This window comes from Vespa crabro, chromosome 3, assembly GCF_910589235.1.
Source record: "Vespa crabro chromosome 3, iyVesCrab1.2, whole genome shotgun sequence".
Lineage (NCBI taxonomy): Eukaryota > Metazoa > Arthropoda > Insecta > Hymenoptera > Vespidae > Vespa > Vespa crabro.
Window position 1 is genome coordinate 8,857,961 of NC_060957.1, and position 23,396 is coordinate 8,881,356.

General features: G+C 33.8%; 3 protein-coding genes across 4 annotated transcripts; all 3 read right to left on the reverse strand.

The window, feature by feature from the left end:
- Positions 1-1,025: 1,025 nt before the first annotated feature.
- LOC124422782 (Kruppel-like factor 3) lies at positions 1,026-3,727 on the reverse strand. The gene is made up of 3 exons (XM_046959679.1): positions 3,373-3,727; positions 2,669-2,929; positions 1,026-2,548 (listed from the first exon to the last, which is right to left on the reverse strand). Exons 1-3 carry the CDS (start codon positions 3,424-3,426, stop codon positions 1,652-1,654), a joined length of 1,212 nt encoding a protein of 403 aa, XP_046815635.1. The 5' UTR covers positions 3,427-3,727; the 3' UTR covers positions 1,026-1,651.
- Positions 3,728-7,888: 4,161 nt separating this feature from the next.
- LOC124422536 (U5 small nuclear ribonucleoprotein 40 kDa protein) lies at positions 7,889-9,822 on the reverse strand. The gene is made up of 6 exons (XM_046959086.1): positions 9,585-9,822; positions 9,354-9,483; positions 8,938-9,251; positions 8,593-8,865; positions 8,350-8,515; positions 7,889-8,213 (listed from the first exon to the last, which is right to left on the reverse strand). Exons 1-6 carry the CDS (start codon positions 9,696-9,698, stop codon positions 8,161-8,163), a joined length of 1,050 nt encoding a protein of 349 aa, XP_046815042.1. The 5' UTR covers positions 9,699-9,822; the 3' UTR covers positions 7,889-8,160.
- A 1,460-nt stretch (positions 9,823-11,282) lies between these two features.
- On the reverse strand, positions 11,283-22,428 carry LOC124422754 (chitin deacetylase 1). 2 transcript variants are annotated; one of them, XM_046959629.1, is made up of 7 exons: positions 22,237-22,428; positions 18,323-18,524; positions 17,026-17,158; positions 15,657-15,769; positions 13,091-13,240; positions 12,089-13,011; positions 11,283-11,999 (listed from the first exon to the last, which is right to left on the reverse strand). In XM_046959629.1, exons 2-7 carry the CDS (start codon positions 18,369-18,371, stop codon positions 11,766-11,768), a joined length of 1,602 nt encoding a protein of 533 aa, XP_046815585.1. In that variant the 5' UTR covers positions 18,372-18,524; positions 22,237-22,428; the 3' UTR covers positions 11,283-11,765. The 2 variants fall into 2 exon arrangements, with proteins under 2 accessions (XP_046815585.1, XP_046815584.1); XM_046959628.1 differs by lacking the exon at positions 15,657-15,769 and adding an exon at positions 15,834-15,964 and having other exon boundaries at positions 22,237-22,414.
- Positions 22,429-23,396: the final 968 nt, after the last annotated feature.

Below are 23,396 nucleotides of genomic sequence, written 5' to 3' on the forward strand. Positions count from 1 at the left end.
GTGATTATGGAGCGAAAATAGCTGTCATTCCGATCACGTATCAATGAAAAAATGTTGACTTTCGTACTACCTTCTGTTTATATTTGCGATTATATACTATTAATAATATACTTTTTCTCTCAACATATACAATCGAATTCGATTAATGTTACGTGTTATGTAACGTTATCGAACGATTTTATCAGCGTTATTTATTAATATGCACAAATATGTACGCAACAACTTATCATTGGCTCGGTATAGTATCGTGTTACTTTTACATTCGTTCGTATTTATAACAAGTATTTCTATTCTCTTGATAACAAAACAAAAAATAATTAAAAAAAAAGGAAGATAAAAGCAAAAAAAAATATATGTATAAAGAGAAAGTTTCTATTTGAAATATCAAATTCTTTCGAAACTTGTTTCACGCGTGTAATGCACATTTTTAACTAGTATCTAGTTGTGAAAGAAAATAATTGCATAACTATGTATTTTTTCAATTTGATCATTTTTTCGGATTATATCTTCAATTTGAGTCATATGGATATTAATCGATGATGTCCGATATCATACGTAGTACCTACGTATCCACGCGCGTTAAAATTGTTAATCGTTCGCATAACGCGTGATGGAAACTTTTCGTGGCTGATACAAAATAAAAGGGAAATTATTTTTCTACGGTAAACTTCTTTATGAATCATCAATGAATGTTATAAATGTATTTAGCATATTCCTTATTCATGATGTATGTACCTAATGATGACGTACGTGTTTATTATATGTAAAGAAAGTATACGGCGTGGGGGTCTTAGGTTTTTTTTTATATTACTGGAATTGCGTGAAGACATTGGATTGTTTGGAAACTTCAAAATGATTTTTAATAGAATAAAATATTGTTTTTGTATTTCCATCAAAAATATTTTATGAGATAATTTATACATTATCTAGTGTATAGTTAAAAGTATCATCGAAAGAAAACAATGATCTATCGATTGGGAAAAAGCAGGATAAGGTGCGGCAAAAAAAATCCTTAACTACATTGATTTATGAAAGTATAGAAGTAATTTAATTCATTTCCATTTGTGTATAAAAATTCTTTATCTTTATATTAAAGAAGTCTTACATTGTTGCAAGGAAAAAAGGTATTTTATTACCTTCTCCTTGGGCGGTGATATATAATCTATAATTATAATGCCTATCGACGATCGTTAACAAAGTCATAATATTAGCATAGCTCGTTAACATATCCGTTATTTACATGTATCGTTTAAATCGTTTATTTCCTTTAAATAAATACTCTTTATTTCACGATCAGTCAAAGACAACGATCACAGATCACAGACACACTTAGGTACTTGGTTCAATACTCTTCTCCTCTACCTCGCTCTCTTTCTATATTTCTCTAACTTTCGTCATTAAGTACATCTTCTCATATTTTATAATTCCTTCACGAATGAAAGATTTTTAGAAGCACGTCAGAAAGATTATCCGACAAGATTTTTCGACGTCAGATTTTTTAACTTTAAGAAGGTAACGCGAAAAGGTTACCACTATCTGCAAATAGCTTCCATTCGAGGGATAAGAAGGAAACGAATATTCGACGTTTCTTTACCCTTCGATTCTTTTTTTTTGCAAAAAGTATTCCAACAAAACATCAACTTTGCTGCTGTCAGGCTGCAAGCTGTGGCGGTAGAATTCGATGAGCCGGCGGTGTTATTCTTGGTGCTATAACAGGCAAGATACTAAGCCTAACACCAGATGCCGTTTGTATTTGATTACTACCATTGCTATTCGAAGATGAGGAGGAAGTCCTTTCCCTGGTATGACGTTTAACGTGTTTGGCCAAGTGATCGCTCCTCATGAATCTTCTCTGGCAAATCGTACAAGCAAATTTCTTTTCTCCTGTGTGAGTCCTTTTATGTCTGGAGAGTTCGTCGCTACGTGAAAAACGTCTGTTGCAGTCTTCATATGGACAGGGAAAGGGTCGTTCTCCGGTATGAGTGCGCATGTGTGCCTTCAGGTGAGAAGATTTGAAATAATTTTTGCCGCAGCCAGGATATTCACATTCATAGACGCGTCTTCGTGCCGCTGATTCATTGCAGTGAACATTTCCTCTTGTTCCTACGGTATTAGCTCGATTTGACGTGCTCGCAGTGACCAACAATAACGGAGTCTGTGGTAATACCAATGATGATCCTAAAATTCCGGTTACCATGATCGGTGCTGGTTTTGGGGCAAGTGGTTGCAACTTGGTCTGACCGATCTCACGATCGGTATTCTTGTTATTCACGATTATCTCCTCCTTTTTCAAGCTCATTTTAAACTTGAGACTTTTCAAGACGTTTACTTCCGTCGAGTTACCGCTCGGACGCACGTCCGAACTCTTACTGCTGCTTTCTACGGTACGTTGCTGTATTATCGTACTCGGTACCCATTCAGACGGGCAAGAATCGGGCAGCTTCGTAGGTATACTGGCTGGACTGCAAGTTCCGTCACGATTGGCGCGCATTATGACTGACACTCGAGTTGCCTCGGGACTGGGTGGTGGTGTTCCATAAAGAAGCAACTGTAAGAATAAAAGTTTATCTTAGAGAAAGTAGTTTCTTTATGCATTCAAAGTTCAAACGAATGTTTGGACATCAAGACTTAGCATTTGTGTATTTATTAAATTTACATATATATTTACCTTGGCCAATTCGCATTGTTCAACGTAACGTCGTTTCCGTGGCGGCTCATCTTCCTCGGAATCGGAGGGCTGAGGAGTAAGAGGCAAGTTTAGTTGCGGATTTTCATGATCGCGCTTTGTCGCATTCGCTTCGGTTGCCATCGTCATTGCCGCCTCCTCCGCCGCCTTCGCCACCTCCGCTTTTGCGGTCATCGCCGTCTTTTGCAATAGCTTGTCTCCTAACAAAGCTGCGACACTGAATGACGACTGTAGTGGCTCGATCTGCAAGAATAAATGGGAATATAAGTTATCATTTCTTACGAGTTAATTTCCTTCTTTTTATCGACGAAGAAAGAAACGACGAAAGAGAAATTTATATCTACCCGAGTTCTTTCTACGTAGTAATAAAAGAATATATCTTAAATCTTATTTTTTTTTTCTCGATTTGATCAAATGTAGAAGATTTAAAATCATTAGAAATAAATAAGCGCAGAATAAAAATATATATAGTTTAATCAGAATATATAAAATACAACAAAAATATCAAGGAGGAAAAAATAAATATAAGTTAATGAAATTAGCGTTAATAAAATTCAACATCGTTGGAGTAATGAAAATCCATATTACTACGCGATATCGAAAATGTGTTTCAGAAACATGTTCGTATTTCGCGGGCATCGGTCGACAGATTATACGGCGGTATATTTAATTTTGCTTAGACTTACGTGCTTAAACTGGGGCGAGGCTGGTGGAGACAAGAGAGTTTGATTTGCGTCCATCTTTTCTTAGCTCCGTTTATAATAAAGTTCAAAATTAACGCTAAGCTTATTCTGCAATGCACCAACGTTTTCTCATTTACGGAAATGTAATGAGCTCGCGTAGTACAAAATGAGAGTGCAAACTCAATCTAACGGACGTCTGGTAGCGCAATGAAGCTTTCTCAGGTCGGTAGTCCCGACGTGTGCTCAGTTAGTTGCGTCTGATCATGTGGCCGTGTAGTTTGTTGGCCAATAGTGTGGAGGGGCTCGCCATATTCGACCAATCCTGTAAGACCGATCAGTCGTTCAACGCGTGATCACAGGCGTGTTGTTCACGTGCTCGCGACCTGACTGAGGCCGTGATCATGACGTCACACTGCGTGCCGCGCACGCTCGATACGTCATGCCGTCACGGCGCGCCCCGAATGCCCCAAACGCCTCGAGCATCCTGTAACTTCGACCCTCTTCGTACTCCTCCCTCTTATTTGTCCACACATACACACATTCTCTCTCTCTCTCTCTCTCTCTCTCTCTCTCTCTCTTTCTCTCTCTCTTTCTTTTTATTTCTTTTGCTTCGCATTTTCTAGTATTTACGTTCTCTTCTTTTACGATCATCTTGTCGTACAATCAAGGAGACACACGGCGAGCCTCCAAATTGTCGACGACACCAATCTCTACCTCTCGTCCCGCCTATTCATTCTACGTAGTTATGCTTTCATTCTGTCTTCGGGACCGAAGTTCGCTTTCTTTCTTTTTTATTTACTTATCAAAAAATGATCAGACTTTCTTATGTGTTGAATTGTATTTATTTATTTCATTGCGTTAAAGGAGAATGTTAGATATGATGTTTTATGTAGTTGTTCCGATTTTGAGTTGCGATAAGAAGAATACGTTCATATCGCAAAACCTTCTATAATCACATGAAAATGATTTTATTTGTACGAGATTTCTTCTAATCTGATAATATCTGATAAGTAATAAATCTTAGAAATATAAGATTAATATTTGTAAATCAACTTCATTTTTTTTTTACATTAGAATCTACATCTTTCATATATTCTACATAAAAAAAAACGTGTTTTTTTCTGAAATATCTTCTTTCGTTCACCTTCAATTTTTCGAGATATCTAACCAAATAAACATCTTCACACTTTTGAATTTTAAAAAATATCGATAACCAACAGCTTTTAAGGAAAAGTATAAGAGATAAAAAATGTTTATTTTTATTTAATAAATTTAATTCTTAGGATTATCTATGTACTATTGTGTATGAAACACGAAATGTTTAATTTGTGTTTATTATTTCCTACTTTTGTCATGTAAATGCATGTGTGTGCATGTTAATGTAAACATTAGAGCGTATAAATAAATAAATATAAGAAATTTGTTTATATATGAAACATTTTTTATCTTTTGTACTTTTTCTTAAAAATTGTGAGATATTTTGTTAAATATTTCAGAAAATTGAAAATGGATAAATTTCGAACCGAAGTTATTTATTTTTTTTTTTATGTAGAATAAATAACATTATAATTGCCATTATAAAAAATATAAACTCTTATAAAAATTTATAGGAATTTATATAAAAATTATGTAAATTATTATATAAAAATTTGTAATTCATTTTGAACACTCGATATAAACTATAGTATCAAAATATATTAAACTTATACATACACATACGCATGTACGCATGCACGCACTTGCGCAAGCACATTCGACTGAAGGTCACATAAATCCAGTCGAAAAGCCTATATCTGATATGTTAAATCTGGATTTTCTAGGGCAGAGTTTCCCAAACTTTTCCTATGACTTTACAAATCCTAAAATTTTAACGGAATACTTTGATTATTTTATAGAGTAGGTAAATATTAATAATAAATAATTAAATAAATATAGCTAGTATATATATTGCCTTTATATAGTAAGTAAATATGAGTTAAGAAAACAAAACGAATATTTATTTTTAAATTTTAATTACGTAAAACAAAAAGCATAAAAATAATAAAATAACATTAATTTTTATAATTTTTCAGTGAACACTTATTGATTTAGATAACGATGTTCCAGGGCTTGTAGCGCGGAAATGAACCATAGGATCAAGATATTTGTTCAGAATGATTAAAGAATTACAATATATTCAAACATTAGACAAATCTGTAGAAAGATAGTTTCCCATGAGAATGGAGCAGAGTCCATTAAATAGGATTTGACGTTGAACGATGAATAATTACATTTTCCTAACAATAAATTTATTATTTCAGAAGGATAATGAATACTGCGTATTCCAGAAATAGAGAGAGATAGCTAGAAAGAGAGTTCGTCGAGTGTAAATAAAAGCAAGCGAAATTTCGCGTGATCCTCGAATACGTGTAGTCATTAATAGGTCCCATGGCGAATAACATATGACTCTATTTGATGCACGTACTGTTACGGGTACTTCGAAATAAACGCTTTTATAACGTGCATGATTTATACATTCAATTAAAAACGAAAGATAGAATAGAAAATTTGAGCAATCTAATAATTTCAACTGTGTAATTCGGTTAATCTATTAACTGCATAGCTCTATTTTAAAAATGTGTATCTACGTTGTAGAAAAATTAAAAGATGAGGAATATATTTGTCAAACACAGAGTATATACAGCTATTGTAAAATTGAATTCAATTATAATGGAAAAAATGGTAGTTGGTGTTTTAAAAAAATTAATAATTTTATTGTTTAAATTCATTGATATTATTGACAAAACTTAAGCTGTCATCGTGTTTGACGAGTATACTCGTCATGAAGTGATAGCAATTTCTTTTTATTACAAGTATACTTATCATGTGCAAAAAAAAAATGCCTTCCATCATTATTCACTGAAATTAAAATTTCAATAAAAACTAAAATATATTCGTAAATTTAAAACATTTTAGAATATAATTTTGATAATAATGATATTAAAAAAAAAAAAAAATAAACTAAAAAATTCGCTTGAAAAACTGCATATATTTTAATTATTAAAATAACTATAAACCGTTTAACAGGATTAGCACGTAAAAGTGGATTGGGTCAATTTTTGTTGTCATTATTTTAACAATGATTCTTGCCAAAAGCATCATTTTGAGAAAATTTCAAATCTTTAATCTTTCTTTTAAGAGTAATATGAAAAATAAAATCCTAAACTTTATCAATTTTTTCTCAATTACTATTAAAGATATTTAAACGAAACAAAACAAAAAAGTCACGAGCTAGTTCTGCTACATATAGTTATCAGAAAGGTAGATTAAGAATTAAAAGTACAAAAAAGAAATATTTTTTTAGTGTGATATTTGGAAACAATTCCTTGAAAACCAATAAAAAAAATCCAGGATAATACCTGAACAAAATAGAACAAGAAAGTGTAGGATCGAAAAATGTGGAACAAGAAAGAACAAAATCGAATAGGACTGAATAAAATCAAATAGGATCAAACAGGCTCCAATTAAATCGAATAACAGCGAATACAACCAAATAGGATCGAATAGGATCCAATAGAATTGAAGAGGATAGAATAGGATCAAATAGGATCAAATAATACCGAATAAGACTGAATAGGATCGAAGAGAATCGAATAGGACAAAATAGAATTGGATAAGTCCCAATCGAACCGAATAAAAGCTAATAGTATCAAGTCAAAAGAAAAGGACATAAAATCTTCTGTGGTCGGGTCGAAATTATCGGATCGAGTCGGATTGAATTGAATCGGATCGATTTGATTCAGCCCGATCCAGCCCAGCTCATTTCAGCCCGGTTTGACTTGGTCCGATCCGACCCGATTTTACTTGGCTTGACTTAACTCAGCTCAATTTGACTCGGCTCGATTTGACTCAACTTAGCCCGGCTCGATCAAATTCGATTCATGTTCTGTCCGAAATTTTGTCTGAGGTTTTAAACTTTGTCTAATGTTTTATCTAGGGGTTTAATCTAAGGTTGCATGTGGGATCTTCGTCAATCTTCGGGTACTGTCAGTCTCACCTCAAAATTGTCGAAGATATTCGAAGATTGCCAAAGTTATTCTATCCCGATCAGAGATGATTTTTTCAGTATCTATTTTTCAAACTTACTCAATTCTTATCGTCATATTCAATCCCATTCGATCCTAGTCAGTCCTATTTATCCTATATGTTTGAACACTCCTCTTCAAACCTATTCGATTCTATTTGCCTCTATTTGATCCTATTTGGTCTTATTTGATTCTATTAGATCCTATTAGAACCTATTCGATGCCATTTGATCTACGCGGTTTTATTCGGTCTTATTCAAATCTATTCGACTCTGTTCGTATCTATTCGGTTCTTATTCTGTCGTATTCGATCCTATTTAATCCTATTTTGTCTCATACGATCGCAGTGAAAAAATTTTTTCTCAAAGTAATATTTCATTGTAATGTCTCCTAAAGGAATAATGTCTCTTAATAGGTAAAACATGTGTTATATAAACTCTAAAGTTTCGACTATGTTATGGGGCTATTATTATTTTTATTTCTTAAGCAACATAACAATAAATGCAATAAAGCTCAAAGTGTATGGTACAGAACTACGTTTACAGATGTCAGTATCACATTCTTCAATCAAAATTTTTGCGCCGATGATAAACAAGAAAATAATATTATCGACTGACGAATATGTATATTATATGCGATGATAACTAATTTATGTTTATTTTTTTCAATAAAAGACAAATCAAAATACTCGTTTATATATACAAAAGTATAATTTATAAAATATTGATTATGTTTCGATTTCTCCTATATATATCTGTTTGTCACTTGATCCAGAGCACACTGAAAAATATAATTATTTTGTTACATAGTTCTATCTTTTGATATATATATATATATATATATATATATATATATATATATATATATATATATATATATATATGCTTTTAAAGTGTATGATCAAATAGAATATTACCAATTGGTTCCTTTGGATGAAAATCAACATCATTTACAGAACCATTATGTCCAGGTAATTTATATAGTATTCTACGACTAGTGGTATCCCAAATATATTGAAATCTGTCTGATGAACCGGCTGATACTTTACTACCATCTGGAGACCATGCACATCTCTGAAGATTCTATAAATCAATATTTCAATTAAGCGAATTTTATTTTTATTAACTACATACTATTTATAGTTCCTGCGTTTTTATACCTTTTCGAAATTATGTTGGTGACCAGACAGAATTTTGACACAACGTTCGTATGGAGCAAAAGGTCTTACATCCCATATTCTTAAAGTATTATCCATGGCGTTTGACAAAATATACGAACCATCGGGACTAAGACTTAATCCAGTAATAGTTTCGGAGTGTCCTTTCAATTTATAAAGGATTGAATTCTTTCTCAAATCCCATACTTTAATATCATTGTCAATTCCACCGCTTATTACTTGTTCTGCCGTATCATTAAATGTTACTGAAGTTACCTGCAGATGATATAAGACAAATAATATATAATCTTTTTTATATAATATTGAATAGGTTTTAATAAACAATACCTGATACGTATTATTCAATGTATAACATTGTCCTCTTTTTCTTGGATCCCAAACGCGTATTGTACTGTCATCGCTACCTGAACATAATTGCGTAGGTCCTCTTCTAGCTCCAGATACAGAATTAACAAAAGATGTATGTCCTTTTAATTTCTTAATTCTTGTGCCTACCACTATATCCCATAAACCTAAAGTCATATCTGTGCTAGCCGTATACAAATTACTTCCATCCGGACTAAAATGCAATTCCATTACTGCTCCACTATGACCAGTCATTGTAGAGATGTTTTCACATTCCCCATAAACATTCCAAATAACTATATAAAAATGAAAAATATATTAGTATATTCATTAAAATAATATTATATATATATATATATATATATATATATATTTAATATATAATTCAGTATATATACAGATTTGTCGATCAAATCCAGTAGATGCAAGATACTGGCCCTCTGGATGAAACTCAAGTGAAAAAACATCGCCTTGATGTCCTTCCAAAAGCATGATAGGAGCCATTAACGATGATGTTCGTGGTGGTCCCTTAAAATTACATTACAAATTATACAATCAGATATTAAATGAAAATCTGAGTAAATCAATTAAGAAAACATAAGAGTATTAAATAATGAAATTAAACTCACGCTCTGAACCACTGCTTTTTCTCTGCTACTGAAGACGACTTCATTTTTGGTTCTTTTTGAAGCAGGAACCAAAGCTAAGATATCATCACCTTTTCGTTTATCCAAAATAGGCATTTTGAAGTTTTATACGTCTTTATGATGGTTAGTTAGGTTAATTCTGTCAAAACTTCAGTTGTTATAGGTTAATAATACTCTTGTCGAATATCTTTCAACAGTTGTGTAAAGTTATATGTTGGTAATACTGGATTAGTGAATACGCAGACGCGTCCTCTATCAAATGACACTACAATAAAAGTACATTATCAGGAATACCCTAGATTTCGATATGAAAGGATTAATAATTTAATTATTTAATATCTCGGGGAATTTAATCCGTTCTAGTACGAACCGTCATAAAGTCTTTCTGAATTTTAAAAGTAGCACATTAAATATTTTAAATTACTAAGGAAAAAGTATCCTTTTATAAAAAAAAAAAACAAAAACAAATCATAGGACAAAATATTGATAAATATAAGTTCTTGAAGGATTTATATTTTTAATCTTTTTTTCGTATGTGAATTACTTTATCTAGCATTAAAATGTATATGTATGCCTATGTTTAGTTGTCGATTGTTTTATTATTATTTTGTTGACAATACACAAACAAGAAATATTTATGAAATAGAATAAAAGAATTGATTTTTTTTATTCTGGTATGTTGTTTATTAATTTTTATTTAATATAATTGTATATATATATATATATATTTATTTATATTAATAAATTCTTACAATTAAACGAACAATCGATTTGTATCGATAAAATGTACAATTAAAAGCAACTCTTGTAATGCTTATTTGCAATTATAGCGAAGCAGTTTTAATTGACGAGGACATTTAATTTTCATGAATGTCCATGACTTAGAGAACTTGTGTTTATGAGTGTCTATAGTGCTTATGAGACTTCAATAAAAGTAAGTACACGTTTATTTATTGACAATAGATTATACATAGCACGCATCGGATTAAATCGTGTGGATTAAAATTATTTTATTTTAATGTTGTGATGTTTAAATAAACGCCTATGTGATATTTAATTAAAGAAAGTGTATTTTTTTAAACAATCTTATAGATTTAGTTATTAAAAATTATTGTTATGTAATTATTAATATTAGTAGAGTACACTACATTGCTATGCAAATCTTAAATGAATGTTGAATAATAGAAGGTATTGTTCATTTTGATTTGTAAGTAGTAAATAAAACAGCTGCAATGTTTACTACTTGAAAGTCAACAGTAGATTGATTATTTGTCATTTATTATAGTTTTCATAAAAATTATCGAAATCATCCAACAATGAATATGGGTATAATTTTTCATCGATTTTGATGAATAAGATTCCATTTTATAGATGAAAATTTAAACATGGAGATGACTATGTTATTGAATTCTTGAAAAAGCTTTATTTTAATCAGTTATACCCATTATGTAAATGAATGTTATGAAATTATCGTTGAAATTCTTAAGTAATAAATAATAAAGATTAAAATTCTTTTCATATCAGATAGATAATGAAAGATTCGTGTATGTATTTTGCGTGGGTTTCGTTCATTCATATAGTTAATTCGAACTAAAATATTTTCGCAATAGATTGATAAAATTTTATTTTAAAATGTACAAAAGAAAATCATCGAGTCATTATTTATAAAATAACAGGAAATTGATTTTACGCTTTATTCACGATGATGTACAATTATAAATACATATTATTTTCAACAAATAATTTTTCACTTCGCTAACTTATTGATACACTGTGCACGATATGTCGTAAATAGAAAGAAAGAAGAAAAAAAAGAGGAAAAGTACGAAAATACGAAGCCAGGGCGCGGATCAGGCAAGAAGAGCAAGATGATCGCACGAGTTCGATGAGATCGGAATGGTTTCAACTAAATGTCCTGTGTCAAAACTTTCTATAGTCTCGTACTGATGCAACGAGAGTTTTTTGTTTTGTTTTTTAAACTTTCTTCGCTATAGGGGAGTTCCGAGTCGACCGGAGCTTGCTTCCAAATGCACACGAAGATTCTTCCGGAGACCTATTTTCCCTGCTTGTATTACTTTTCTATTTATTATTTTTTTTTGTTTCATTCGTTCATTGAAAAATCGCGCGTCTCGACGCAAAATCGAGCAACTTTCAGTCCATTGTTCATTTCTTTACAGCAAAACCATCGCCAGTCGGGTCGAGTAACCATGGATAATTGTTAGGACACTCCATGCAAGTAAAAAGACGCAAAGTTTCGCCTGGAAGTTCTCTAGTTGTAAGTGGACAAGCATTTGGCAAGGAACAGTAGGGTTGACCCTTTTCATCACATGTCTCCTTCCAATCTTGGAAGTCTCTCAATGCTGACAGTTCGGTCGGCGTTTGCATCCACTTAATAACCTGTGTAGCAAAAGGAGATTCGTTAACATAAAACAAAAAAAAAAGATATTTTTCTAAATTTGACTTTGTAAATTACGTTCATATCTCACCTGAACCATAGTAACAAAGTAAACGTCGCTTCTAGCGAGCATTTCCTCGATGAATTTGATCAGTTCTTCTTTGTATTCCTTCTTGCTCTTTAACCACGAGGCGTGGAAGTGTAGGCCGAGTGGTGCTCTGTTACTGTTAAAATGCCTGTTAAAGTTGTGTCTGAGAAGTCTGCCGAATTGTTCGCCAGTTTGAATGTTGGAACAGGAATCGACCATGTGACAACCGGGTAAAGATTCATCGAAGGTTGGGTCGTCTCTACGATCGAGCTCGTTCATTACCATTTCCCAAACTGGATGTGATCTCGACGGACAGTTTCCACCATTACCGTTACATTTGTGAGGCATACGGAAATATAGAGTATATGGCCAGATTGGTACACGCCCTAGGGAAGCTGTGATGGAGGCGTCATAAACGAAAAATTGATCGGCCATCATGTCGAATTGCGTGTTACCGCCTACTCTGAGGTATGGAGCCCTCATACCGATGATGGATCCATCAGTAATATTAGCGAAACGTTCGATGATAAGTCTGGCTCCGGCCATCTCAGCCAACCAGTCGTCGTAGGTACCTTGAGTCCAGTATTGTGGATCATCTTTGTGAGTGAGAGAGAAAACTGCGATTTCATGACCACGTCGATGAAGATCTTGAACAGCTGAATAGTTGGTGTATTTGTGAGAGACAAAGAAGGTACCACGTATTTGGCAACCATTAGGATTTTGTCGTTGACCATTGAAGACTTCTTCGTAAAGATCGATGTTATCAACATTTACTGCTCCGTTAAATGTTATTGTAATCATCTGTGGAACTTGTTGGGGTTCGATGTTACCAGGAATACGAGTACCATCAGCGGAACAATAACAATCTGGTAAAACGCATTGTGTTGGATCACAATCTGGTGCACGATTTGGATCAGTTTCGACGGCTGAAATCATCGATCTCGATTAGATCACACTTTTTTCATTTTATTTTGAATGAATGGAATGTTTGAAATTATTACTTACTGCAAGCATTTTCATCAGACTCGTCCTTACAATCAGGCTTGCCGTTACAGAAGAGCTCCTTATCGATGCACTCTTTGTTTCCGCAGGACAACTTTCCATCTGGGCAAACTGGTTCGTCGGTTTTTAAGATGGGTAAGACCTTACGTGGCTCTGCAAACGTAACTCTCGATTAATGTCTCGAGAGGGGAACTCAAAGGTCCGATCTACAGCGGCGGGCTTTCGAATTAGGTCACCAGTGTGTAATACATCGTTGTAAGAAGTGTGTAATCAAGGCCCAATACTACTTGTACTTCCCATTTTATATTTACACGCATCGACGCTTCGATGTAGAGCGGCGATAGGCATGGATACCGTTCTTTTAAAATATTTGTCTGTATTTTTACGAAGCTTAGACATCGTGCTTAAATTAATTCTAACCCATTTCCAAAGCTTATCTTTTACCGAAAACAACTTTACCGATAGTTTTCAATTATTTTACGAAAAGAAATAATTATCCGATATATGTATATAACCAGGGAGAACGTTGCAGGTTGTGGTAGTATTAGCATTAGCAGTAGTAGTAATACTAATTTTACTTGTTTATGTATATATATACATAGGATTTGGTTGTTCTTTTCTGGCAGGTTCCTTTCGAAAAATTTCACATTCCTATCACTTTCTCTTTTTAATCGTTCAAATAAAATCCTAGCTATATAAAGAGCCTTGACTTTAAGTCTCGTCTCGTGTTTTCGTCATATCGTTTGTCCTTTTTCAAAAGTCATAAGCATTTATTTTTCACTCGAGAGGAAGGTGGTTGTGATTCGAGTGCTATGTCGGCTCACGACGACGCACGCAAGCTTTTTGACTGTTCTTTGAATTTTGCATTTTCATGAAAAAGGTCGTGGAGAAAAAAAATGAAAGAGAAAAAGAAGACAGAAAGTAAATGGAAAATAAGATAGATAGATGGATAGATAGATAGATAGAGAAAGAGAAAGAGAGAGACACACACACAAATGAGAACGATGTGTTAATCACATATTCTCTCGCGTCCGATGCATGAACGAAGAAGCTTTGTTTGACATGCGGTCTTTGCTGTCTTGACACGTTATTTCCTCCCCATTTTTCTTTTTTTTTTTTTTTGACTATTCCTTTTTGATGATATTAAAGATTTTATGAAAACATTGTGCATGCTGGATATACAACGAAACGAATGTTGCTCGAGAATTATTTCGAGTCAGATTGAAGAATCAATTTGGAGCAATAACGTGTTTGCGAAAAAGAGAGAGATAGATAGAGAGAGAGAGAGAGAGAGAGAACGAAATGTCCAGATGAACCAGATGTCAAATTATTCTTCGATTAATGATTGATCAGATGTGTACGAAGGAGGATTTTCGATGAAGTAAAAGTGAACTCGAAGTGTCTGAGTAACGACGAGCTCTTTTATAAGGAGGCCAAATCGTCGGAGCGAAACCGATCTGGATGTCAGGAAATAGAGGTGGAGAGTGAGTAAGTGAGTAAGTGAATGTGAGAGAGAGAGAGAGAGAGAGAGGGAGAGAGAGAGAGAAAGAAAGAGAGAGGGGGACAGATCGGTAAATAAGTGCGTGCTACCTCGTACCTGGAGCGATCATGAGGAGAAAGGAGCGTTTGTGTGCGCCGTTCGACGTTAGAAAATCATTGCGTGCCACTGCTAATTTAGATCGTTCGCCGTGAAATCACGACAAACTCGTAACGCGATCAAAGTCCAAAGAGAAGAGTCACGAACGATCTTGTCTGACTCTTCGTTCCGTCTTTAGTAGTGCCACGCAATTGAATTGAGTAACTTCTTTTTCATCGACTTTTTTTTCGACGACAAGCTAATGTTAGTTATGATACAAATGATCGTAATCTTATGCTTTCTTACTGATTAGTCGTGTTAAGCATGATTTAGTAAGATTGTACGAAAGATGTAGAAAATAGTAAATATGAATTTAGAGTATGCGTTATTATGATGTTTATATATTTCTTTTTTGTTCTTTCGTTTTCTTTTTTTTTTTGTTTTGTTTTGAGAATCTCCTCCGATCTTTATTGCTCTAATCGTTTGTTTTATCGTCTTGCGAAATTTTATTAAATGATATATGTATCTCTTAAGTAGGTTTGCAGATTTTTTTTGGAAAAAATTTCTTAGAGTCATCAAAAGATCGTTGATCATTCTCGAGAGATTCGAGGATTATAGTGCGTTAGTGCTAGTAATCTTTCAGTGCGTGCTACGTCATGAGTCTACAAAGAGACCGGAGCTTTCTAGGTTCTTCAGATTCTCTCGCGTTCCTTTCATTGACTTACGCAAGAGAGGTTAACGATTCCATCGTGGGTAAGTATTTTGCAATAATATTTTAATCCTACACTTCTAAGATACGATAGCTCAATGTGAATTCGAATAAATAGAAAATTTCCCGAATGAAAAGTGTGTTTACTTTGACATAAGGTTAATAAAAAAAAAAAGAAAAAAAAAGATAAAATAAAATAAAACAAGGGACACGATGCATCGTAGATGAAGAACCATAATAATATAAAGTCGCTCCGATTCTCACCACCCGATTCTACGACTTACTCTCGAGCTTGTCACAGTTGGTGACTTTGCCCTTCCAGTCACAGGTCTGTTTGTCCAAGTCAAAGGCCAACCCACTGGGACACGTGATTTGCTTCAGCCCGGACCTTGTACACCTGGTAAACGCAGAAAAGGGAATCGTTTCAGTCTAAGGGGGTAAATAAAAAGAATTTCGCTTACTCTCCAGTTGTTCGCAGTTCTTGACATTTGTCTTCCAGTCGCAAGTCTGCCGTTCAATGTCGAAAGCGAGACCGGTCGGACATCTTACTGTTGCCAACCTGGTAACGCCGATTTCACTGGCTTTGTCGCACCTGCGATTATTTTTACCCAAATCGTATTTTAATAGTACGTTCATTATTTAAATATCTCATAAACATGTAAATCATTATTGCGGTGGCCTGCACAGGATGATATACTTTTCTCTTCGAAATATTATATATTTTTCGTTTCCTTTCTATAATTAATGGAATCTAGAGTCCTTGAGAACGTAACTCTCTTGTATCTTAGAGATCAAATAACTTAAAGAAAACCAATCGGTATTAGAAACTCGAGAAATATATATATATATATATATATATATATATATAAATATATATTTAATGTAATCATACAATGTTCTCAGAACTTTGTCTATTCCGGATTACAGTGAACTCTCGTAAGTAGAATTCGTTACACGATGAAGCAATCGGTGCACGCAACATCTTTTGTAGAAAGCTCATTCAAAGAGATTGCATGCGACATAATTGCAAATTTCAAATGGCAGTTGCCGACTATGTCTTAATTGTTCGAGAAAATCTTTCGAAAAAGTTATCCTACACTTATTATAAATTTTCTTCGCTCGAGAAATCAAAATTTATTTACTTTTATTTGAAACATCATATATACCGGATATTAATCGTAAGTGAAAAGGAAAGCAAGTATATAAACTGTTATTTCAGTTTCTTTGGCTAGTCATGTTATGTAAGTTTACTCGTTTGTAGCTTCCTTTATTTTATTTTTACGTGTATTAGATGCCGATCGATAAATCACACATTAAGCAACAGTATTTTATTTACAAGTGTAAAATCACATAGAAAATATTATTTTATTTAAATTCGTATATCATACTTTCTATTTTAAATAGTTCGTTAATGTTGCACAATCGATTCATTAATTCAACAAAGATTCATGTTACTTGAAGATTTTTTAATATATTTACCATCTCGAAAGTTATAATCAGTCGTAAACTTTCTCCGACTTGGTCCAGTTCATAAAGTCTATATTTATGATTTAAAAGAGTCCACAGAACATCGAACATTCAGTACACAGATATGTAATCACTTGTCGAGCTAATGTTTATTACAAGATAGAATTAATAAATGTGTTATTATACCTGACGACATCGCGACAGTCTCCTCCAACGTTTAATCGGAAGTACTCGTCTCCTGGTCTATCATGGCAAAGTTCTTCGGCATTTGCGTCGAGTTCATCAGCTCCTTCGTCATCTTGAGCTCTTACTTGTGCTCCTGGAAGCAAATAAATCCTCTATTAAAATTATCGATCGAAACTTTATCGTAGATTAATTAGTTCTTTTCCTGCTTTTTTTTTGTTATATAATCGTCACGAAAACGTAATTGTGTTTTCTTCAAATCGGCAAAAAAATGAACAAAATTTTAATTATACACTCGATATGATTTTGATTTTCCCTTGAGTTGATCTAAAAAAAAAAAAGAAAGAAAAAAAGAAAAAGAAAAAAGGAAAAGAATAAAATAATAAAAATATTCTGAGAAGTAATTTTAATTGGCATGCACATGTCCTTTGTAACTTCAAGTCCCTTTGTTTTTCATCTTTCTCATCTTCTCCATTGTTATTTTCAACGTACATACATACGTGTTACGAATATCGATTTCTTCGTCGATATCGTGGCATTCGTATGTAGAAGACATCACGATCGAGAGTTGTGGAAAATGTCGCGATCGTGTTGTGCGACTCTTAAGTCAAAGACGCTAGGGATAGGTCGACGAACTCTTGAAGTAGAAAGTCTTGGAAATGTCAGGGCGAGCACGGGGAAAGCGATGGTGGTTATCCGAAGTATGTTCTTTCCTCCTTCTCTTTTACCTTTTCCCTCTCTCTTTCTCTCTCTCTTTCTCTTTCTCTTTCTCTCTCTCTCTCTGTCTCTTTCTATCTATCTATCTATCTATCTTTATTTTTATCTCTATTTTTTTCATATCTCTTTCGATAGGATAACGATATTTTAACGAGCGACGGTAAAACGTTTATTAATCGAAATAATCGGGATAATAAAAGACAACAACAAAAATAATACTCGTGTTTGAACAATTAAATATTCCATTATTTTATAGCTCGATAAAAGAAATAGATAATATCATTCGGAAAGAGGAAAGTATCGAAGTGAGTCTTTACCACTCGTTAAAGTCTCCATCGAAAAATATTATCTTTATGCTTCTTTAATCATCTTCGAGATGATATTTAATTTTCTCAGTATATGAAGATGAAAAGTACAAAAGAGGGAAATTCAAAGATTGGTTTAAATGTTCACGATCATATTTTTTTTTTTTTTAAGAAAAATTAATGTTTTAAGATAAAAGATAATCACGAAGAGAGATTTTTGAAACAGAGAGGACGTATGTGTTGGTAAAGGATGATGACAAATGTCGAGGTGTACTCACCGGCGAATAGACAGAGGGTTCCTAAGAGGAATATCAACCTCGGCGACATTGTTCGTTGTCGTTGTCGTCGTGGTCGTGGTCGTCGTCGTCGTCAGGATGGAAAGCGTCTGGACAAGCCGCGCCCTCTCGCCCCTCTATATATGCACCACCACTCCTTCCCTTTTCTTTGTAAGAACTTTCACCTTCCGGATCGTGCTGCCACCTTCGTGTTAGCATTCGAGAAATATTGTTAAGATTCTTGGCTTACATTTCATGTATGGTATTCTTCTTTGAACGAACTTTGTGTTGAACTCATAAAACGATTGTACAGTCAAGATTTACGACAAATTTCCGAATAGATTTTTTAATTTAAAAAAATATTCTACGTTCAACGATATCAACGTTCAAGGATATCAGAAAGGACAATCGGAGTGCAAAAAAGAAACAAAAAAAAATGAAAGAATCGTGAGTCTTCTATCTAAAATTAAAACAAGGTCATCATCTGTATCTGTTTAGTGATTTTAATTTCATTTTAGCTTCTAGATCGTTCGAAAATATTAGAAACTACTTGTTAATGTCGTAAACAGGCTTTGTACAGAGATTTGCCTTTCATTTTGAGGTTTAGAAAACGGTTTGTAGCAAATGTAATTGCAAACGTCCGATCGAGCTGTAGTTTTGTAAAGACATAGCATAAGATAACGGACGAGTGGAAAATAACATAGTCAATATATTTCGTAAAGGTTTGGAAGGTTTTTTATCGAATTTATCAAAAACTTTGTGTTGGCCGTTAATTATATCGTATCGAGCCAGCAATGTTTAGTGCATTGTAATGTGGATAATCATTTTTTTTCACGCTTGAAAGATATTATCGATGCGCAGCAGAATCCACACTATGAAAAAGCAGACCACACTATGAGAATGTGCGTTGGAATCGATTTCATTATCGAGGCCATATCCATAAAAGCTGCCTTTTAGCTAACATATGGATTAACGTTTATATATTATATGCCGGAGGTGTTTCAAGAAATGTATTCCATTTCAAAGTAACCAAAAAGAATAAAGAGAGAAGGTAGACAAGACGATTTTACGAAAGATAAATTTGGAAAGAGACAATGGAAATAAATTTTTTTTTCCTTTTTAAAAATTCATGAAGTTCAATCTCCTATCGGAAGATTGATGGAAATTGATGATCCAATCTCATGATATGGAAAACTCAGGAAGTCTTTGTTAAAAGACACGATACTCGTGTAACGCACTTATCGAGAAACGTTACACGATCAAGCAGTCAATAAATTTATAGCTTACTTGATAAAGGTCATCGTTGTCGGCGATGGTATGTCTCGAAAGGCAGCGTATTTTCAACGTTTTGTTAAACGAGACAGCTGTTTTCTCTTACATCAAGTTTTGGAATACTACCTAATTCATACTGATCTTTGGATATCTTTTTTTAACAATATCGACATTTGTGATTAAGACGTTTCAATGTGTTTAATATGTCATTGGTTACTTGTAAAGTTCATAGAAATTACTCCGAAAGCAACAATAATTCTATAAAATTGAATTGTTAGAAAAATATGGGAATAGTTATTGAGTTGGCTATACATAGAGACATACTTATTTCCTGATCAATAATTATCGTCTGCTACCAGACTGCAACACGATATACTCGTATGTGCATTACTCGATACGCTTATATCAAAGACCAGAGATACCATATTTGTCTCTATTTCTCTTTCAACGTCTTTTACGAGAGTATTTCAAAGAAAACAATGTCAGAACGCGGAAGATTCATTAAAGGAAGTGCATGCCAATCGATCTGATTGTCAGATATCGTGGAATCTTTTGAATAATTCACTCGGTCGACAATAAATGTTTAATGATTCGTAAGTGAAAAGGATAAGTATGTGTTAATAGGCACACGGTTCCATAAGGATTCAACTTTGAGGCATTTCTAAACGCGTGTCGTGAAGTCCTTGGCGCGATGCACGCGTCGGGATGCCAATGGGGGCACACGTTCACTGGCGTACCATACAATAATCACGAAGAGAAGCAGAAAACCAGTTTTCGTAGAGCACGAATAGTCAGTGATTTGTGTGCAGTTTCTCTCTCTTTCTCTCTCTGTCTCTCTCTCTCTCTCTCTCTCTCTTTCTTTCTCTCTCTCTCTCTCTCTCAGCCAGCCAGCATCTTTTTTTCGCCTTTATATATAGCTTTTTCTTTTCTCTTTCGATTTACCTTTATTTGATTATCCAAAATTCATTTCTATCTCTTTCTTTTGACCTATGTTGAAAGAGAAAGATATAAGAGAACATAAACCATCGAAAATCGCGCTAGTCGAGAAAGTATAGTGAAACCTTGATCCGAACGTTATTTGAATTCTTATTAACGAGCCTGAGAATGATTTTCAGAATCTCAGAGTCTCACAGAGAATCTAACAGAGGAACCATTAGAAGTAAACTTCTTCATAATAAACTTTATTATGTTATTACATATCTGATATTTTTATCTTTGATCTCTTGAAGATGATTTCAAAAGATTTGGTTAATATTAAGAGAGCCTATTATTACAGATATATCTATTATATGACTTATGAAATTGATATCGCACAAAAGTATCATTTGAAAGTGTCTAAATATTTGAACGGTACGAAAATCAATCAAGCGTCGAAATCGCATTTAGTTTCGTCATTCATTTCGTCAGGCGAGAGGTCCTTGTAATATTGGTAACTACTTCCTTTTTTTTTTAAAAGTCACCAGATGCTAACTCATAAGCCTTGGTTAAAGAGCATAGCCGATGAGCTATTACGAAAGACGGATTAGATCTTGTGGATCGCGAGGATACGTTACTATCTTGTCCAGGACAAAACGGTGACGACGTAGATAGTCTTACGTGCAGAGGATAAATGTCAATTGGCAGTCGGCATTTTAAAATGGTGTCTACTTCATCTTTGCAAGCGCCATACTGCCACGGCACATTAACCTCCTGTTATTCTTTCTAAGATGAGACTTTTTTAGTTTGGACATTTATTTCTTCTTTTCTTTTTTCCTCTTCAATAATTTTTATACATTTCTTTATTTCTTTACAATACGTCTACAAGGAAATATTTATAAATCCTAGAGACAATTATATTTTATATCGATTAATTGACAAATGATATACAGTCGATCGATGGTCCTTTTAAACAATATTCCAACGTGATGACTTGCTTCAGTTTTCATTCGAGCTTGACTTTTAATGAACGCTTTAAAGTATCGAAAAGTAGCAGACAATGACCTGTACACGGTCAAGGTGAAAATCATGTTGACGACATTGCGAGTCGCTCATGCGAACGAGTCCTCTGCTTCTGTCGCGTGACTCGAATAGAATCGATTCGTTTCATCACCTACAACGATCTGACCCGTTTACTTGGCCTTTCCTCAGATTTTCTCGATCGTATGAGAACGAATCGAAATGCCGAGGCTCCTTCGATGACGTGAATGGTATTTCGAGAAACAAAGAAAGAGAGAGAGAGAGTGAGAGAGAGGATAAAAGAGTATATTTATTCAAACTTAAAAAAGCTGTTGTGAAGAGTGACCACCATAGAATAAGCAGGTAGTTTAGGGCGTGTCAGAAATAAATGAAACTTCGTTACATTCTTGATGCATGTATAATACCTATAATACTAATATGTAAGTGGGCGAATATAATTATGCACATCTCGTATTTCGAAACTTACCTCTTTCTCGCCGACACAACGTTTGTATACAGAGTGTAACCAAAATCGTGGGCTGCTTACGTACGACACGTTCTACTCATTCAAATTATCATACGTCGATCGACTTTGGCAAGGTTTTATTGTCTTTTTTTCTTTCTTTTTTTTTGTTTTATATCTACGTATATACGATTTCGGAACGATTCAACAAGAGTAAAACAAGTTTGTATAGGTATATCCAACTCACCATATTTCTTACATTCTGTATATGCGACGATGAGGATTCGATTATTCTCACTTCGGTTCACTTTCTCGAGCATTTGTTCAATTCACATTGACTTCACAGCGTGGAAAAAGTCTGAAAGTAGCCTTTTGCATTTCGAGAGCGCGTTGCCTCGACTCGACAGATTTTCTGATAAAAAATCAAGGAGAAACTCAATTATGACGAGTACGGAGATCCCACTAAGAGTAAAGAGTGTCGATGGAATTAAATGTCTCCCTATTCTATACTTGACTAGTTTGCGATTAGTCTTGTATCGAATTACTATTTGTAGCTGAGTTAACCATCGCGTTACAGCATGCCATCACTGTTGAGAAGAAAGGTGGTTTGCCTTGTAGAATCAGCCTTCCGTTGTTTCGATTTTAAAGCTATCAAGAAAAATTGTTGAGTTGAAACTTAATTAATATTTTTAAAAAGGATCAAATGATTTTAAAATTAACTATTGTGATTTTATAAATCTTCTTACGAATAAGCTTATCTAGATTGATATATACCATGATCAAATAATTTAAATGATAAATTTTTGATGATTTAAAACAATGTTATATAAAACATAACGATAACATTTGAGGGTCGTTTATTTTGTTTGTTGAATTATTCAGCGTGTAGTAGTCTCCATGATTTTGACTTTAATCGAAAGAGAAATTCTTTAGTTACGTGAGATGAGTCGCTTATATTGTATAATTGCTTGTCCATCCGTTTCTTTTAAAGAAGTTTACGAAAGTTATACTAAAATCTAGTAACTATCATCGGAACGATTTTCCTTAAGTTGAAAGACATACGCGATTTCTACATTTCGTGTTTACGTAAAAAGCAATTGATTTGTCACGCATAGGGGAAGTGAGAAAGAGAGAAAAAAGGAAAAGGATATTAATTCCTTATAAAAGAACGATTTACCGTTGTAACTTTTCCCGTTATTTCTCCGTGGCATTCGTTTTCGAGCGAAGCCGTGTGTCCACGTTATATGGACGTGATTAGAAATGGAATTAGAATGGTAGAGTGCAACAATGTGATATATTTAAAGCGAAGGTGTGATGAATAATATACGCGAATACGATTGCTCGTTCAGATAGTTACCTCGACAATGTCCAAGATCGTTCATACAATAGATTAAACAATGCCAGTTC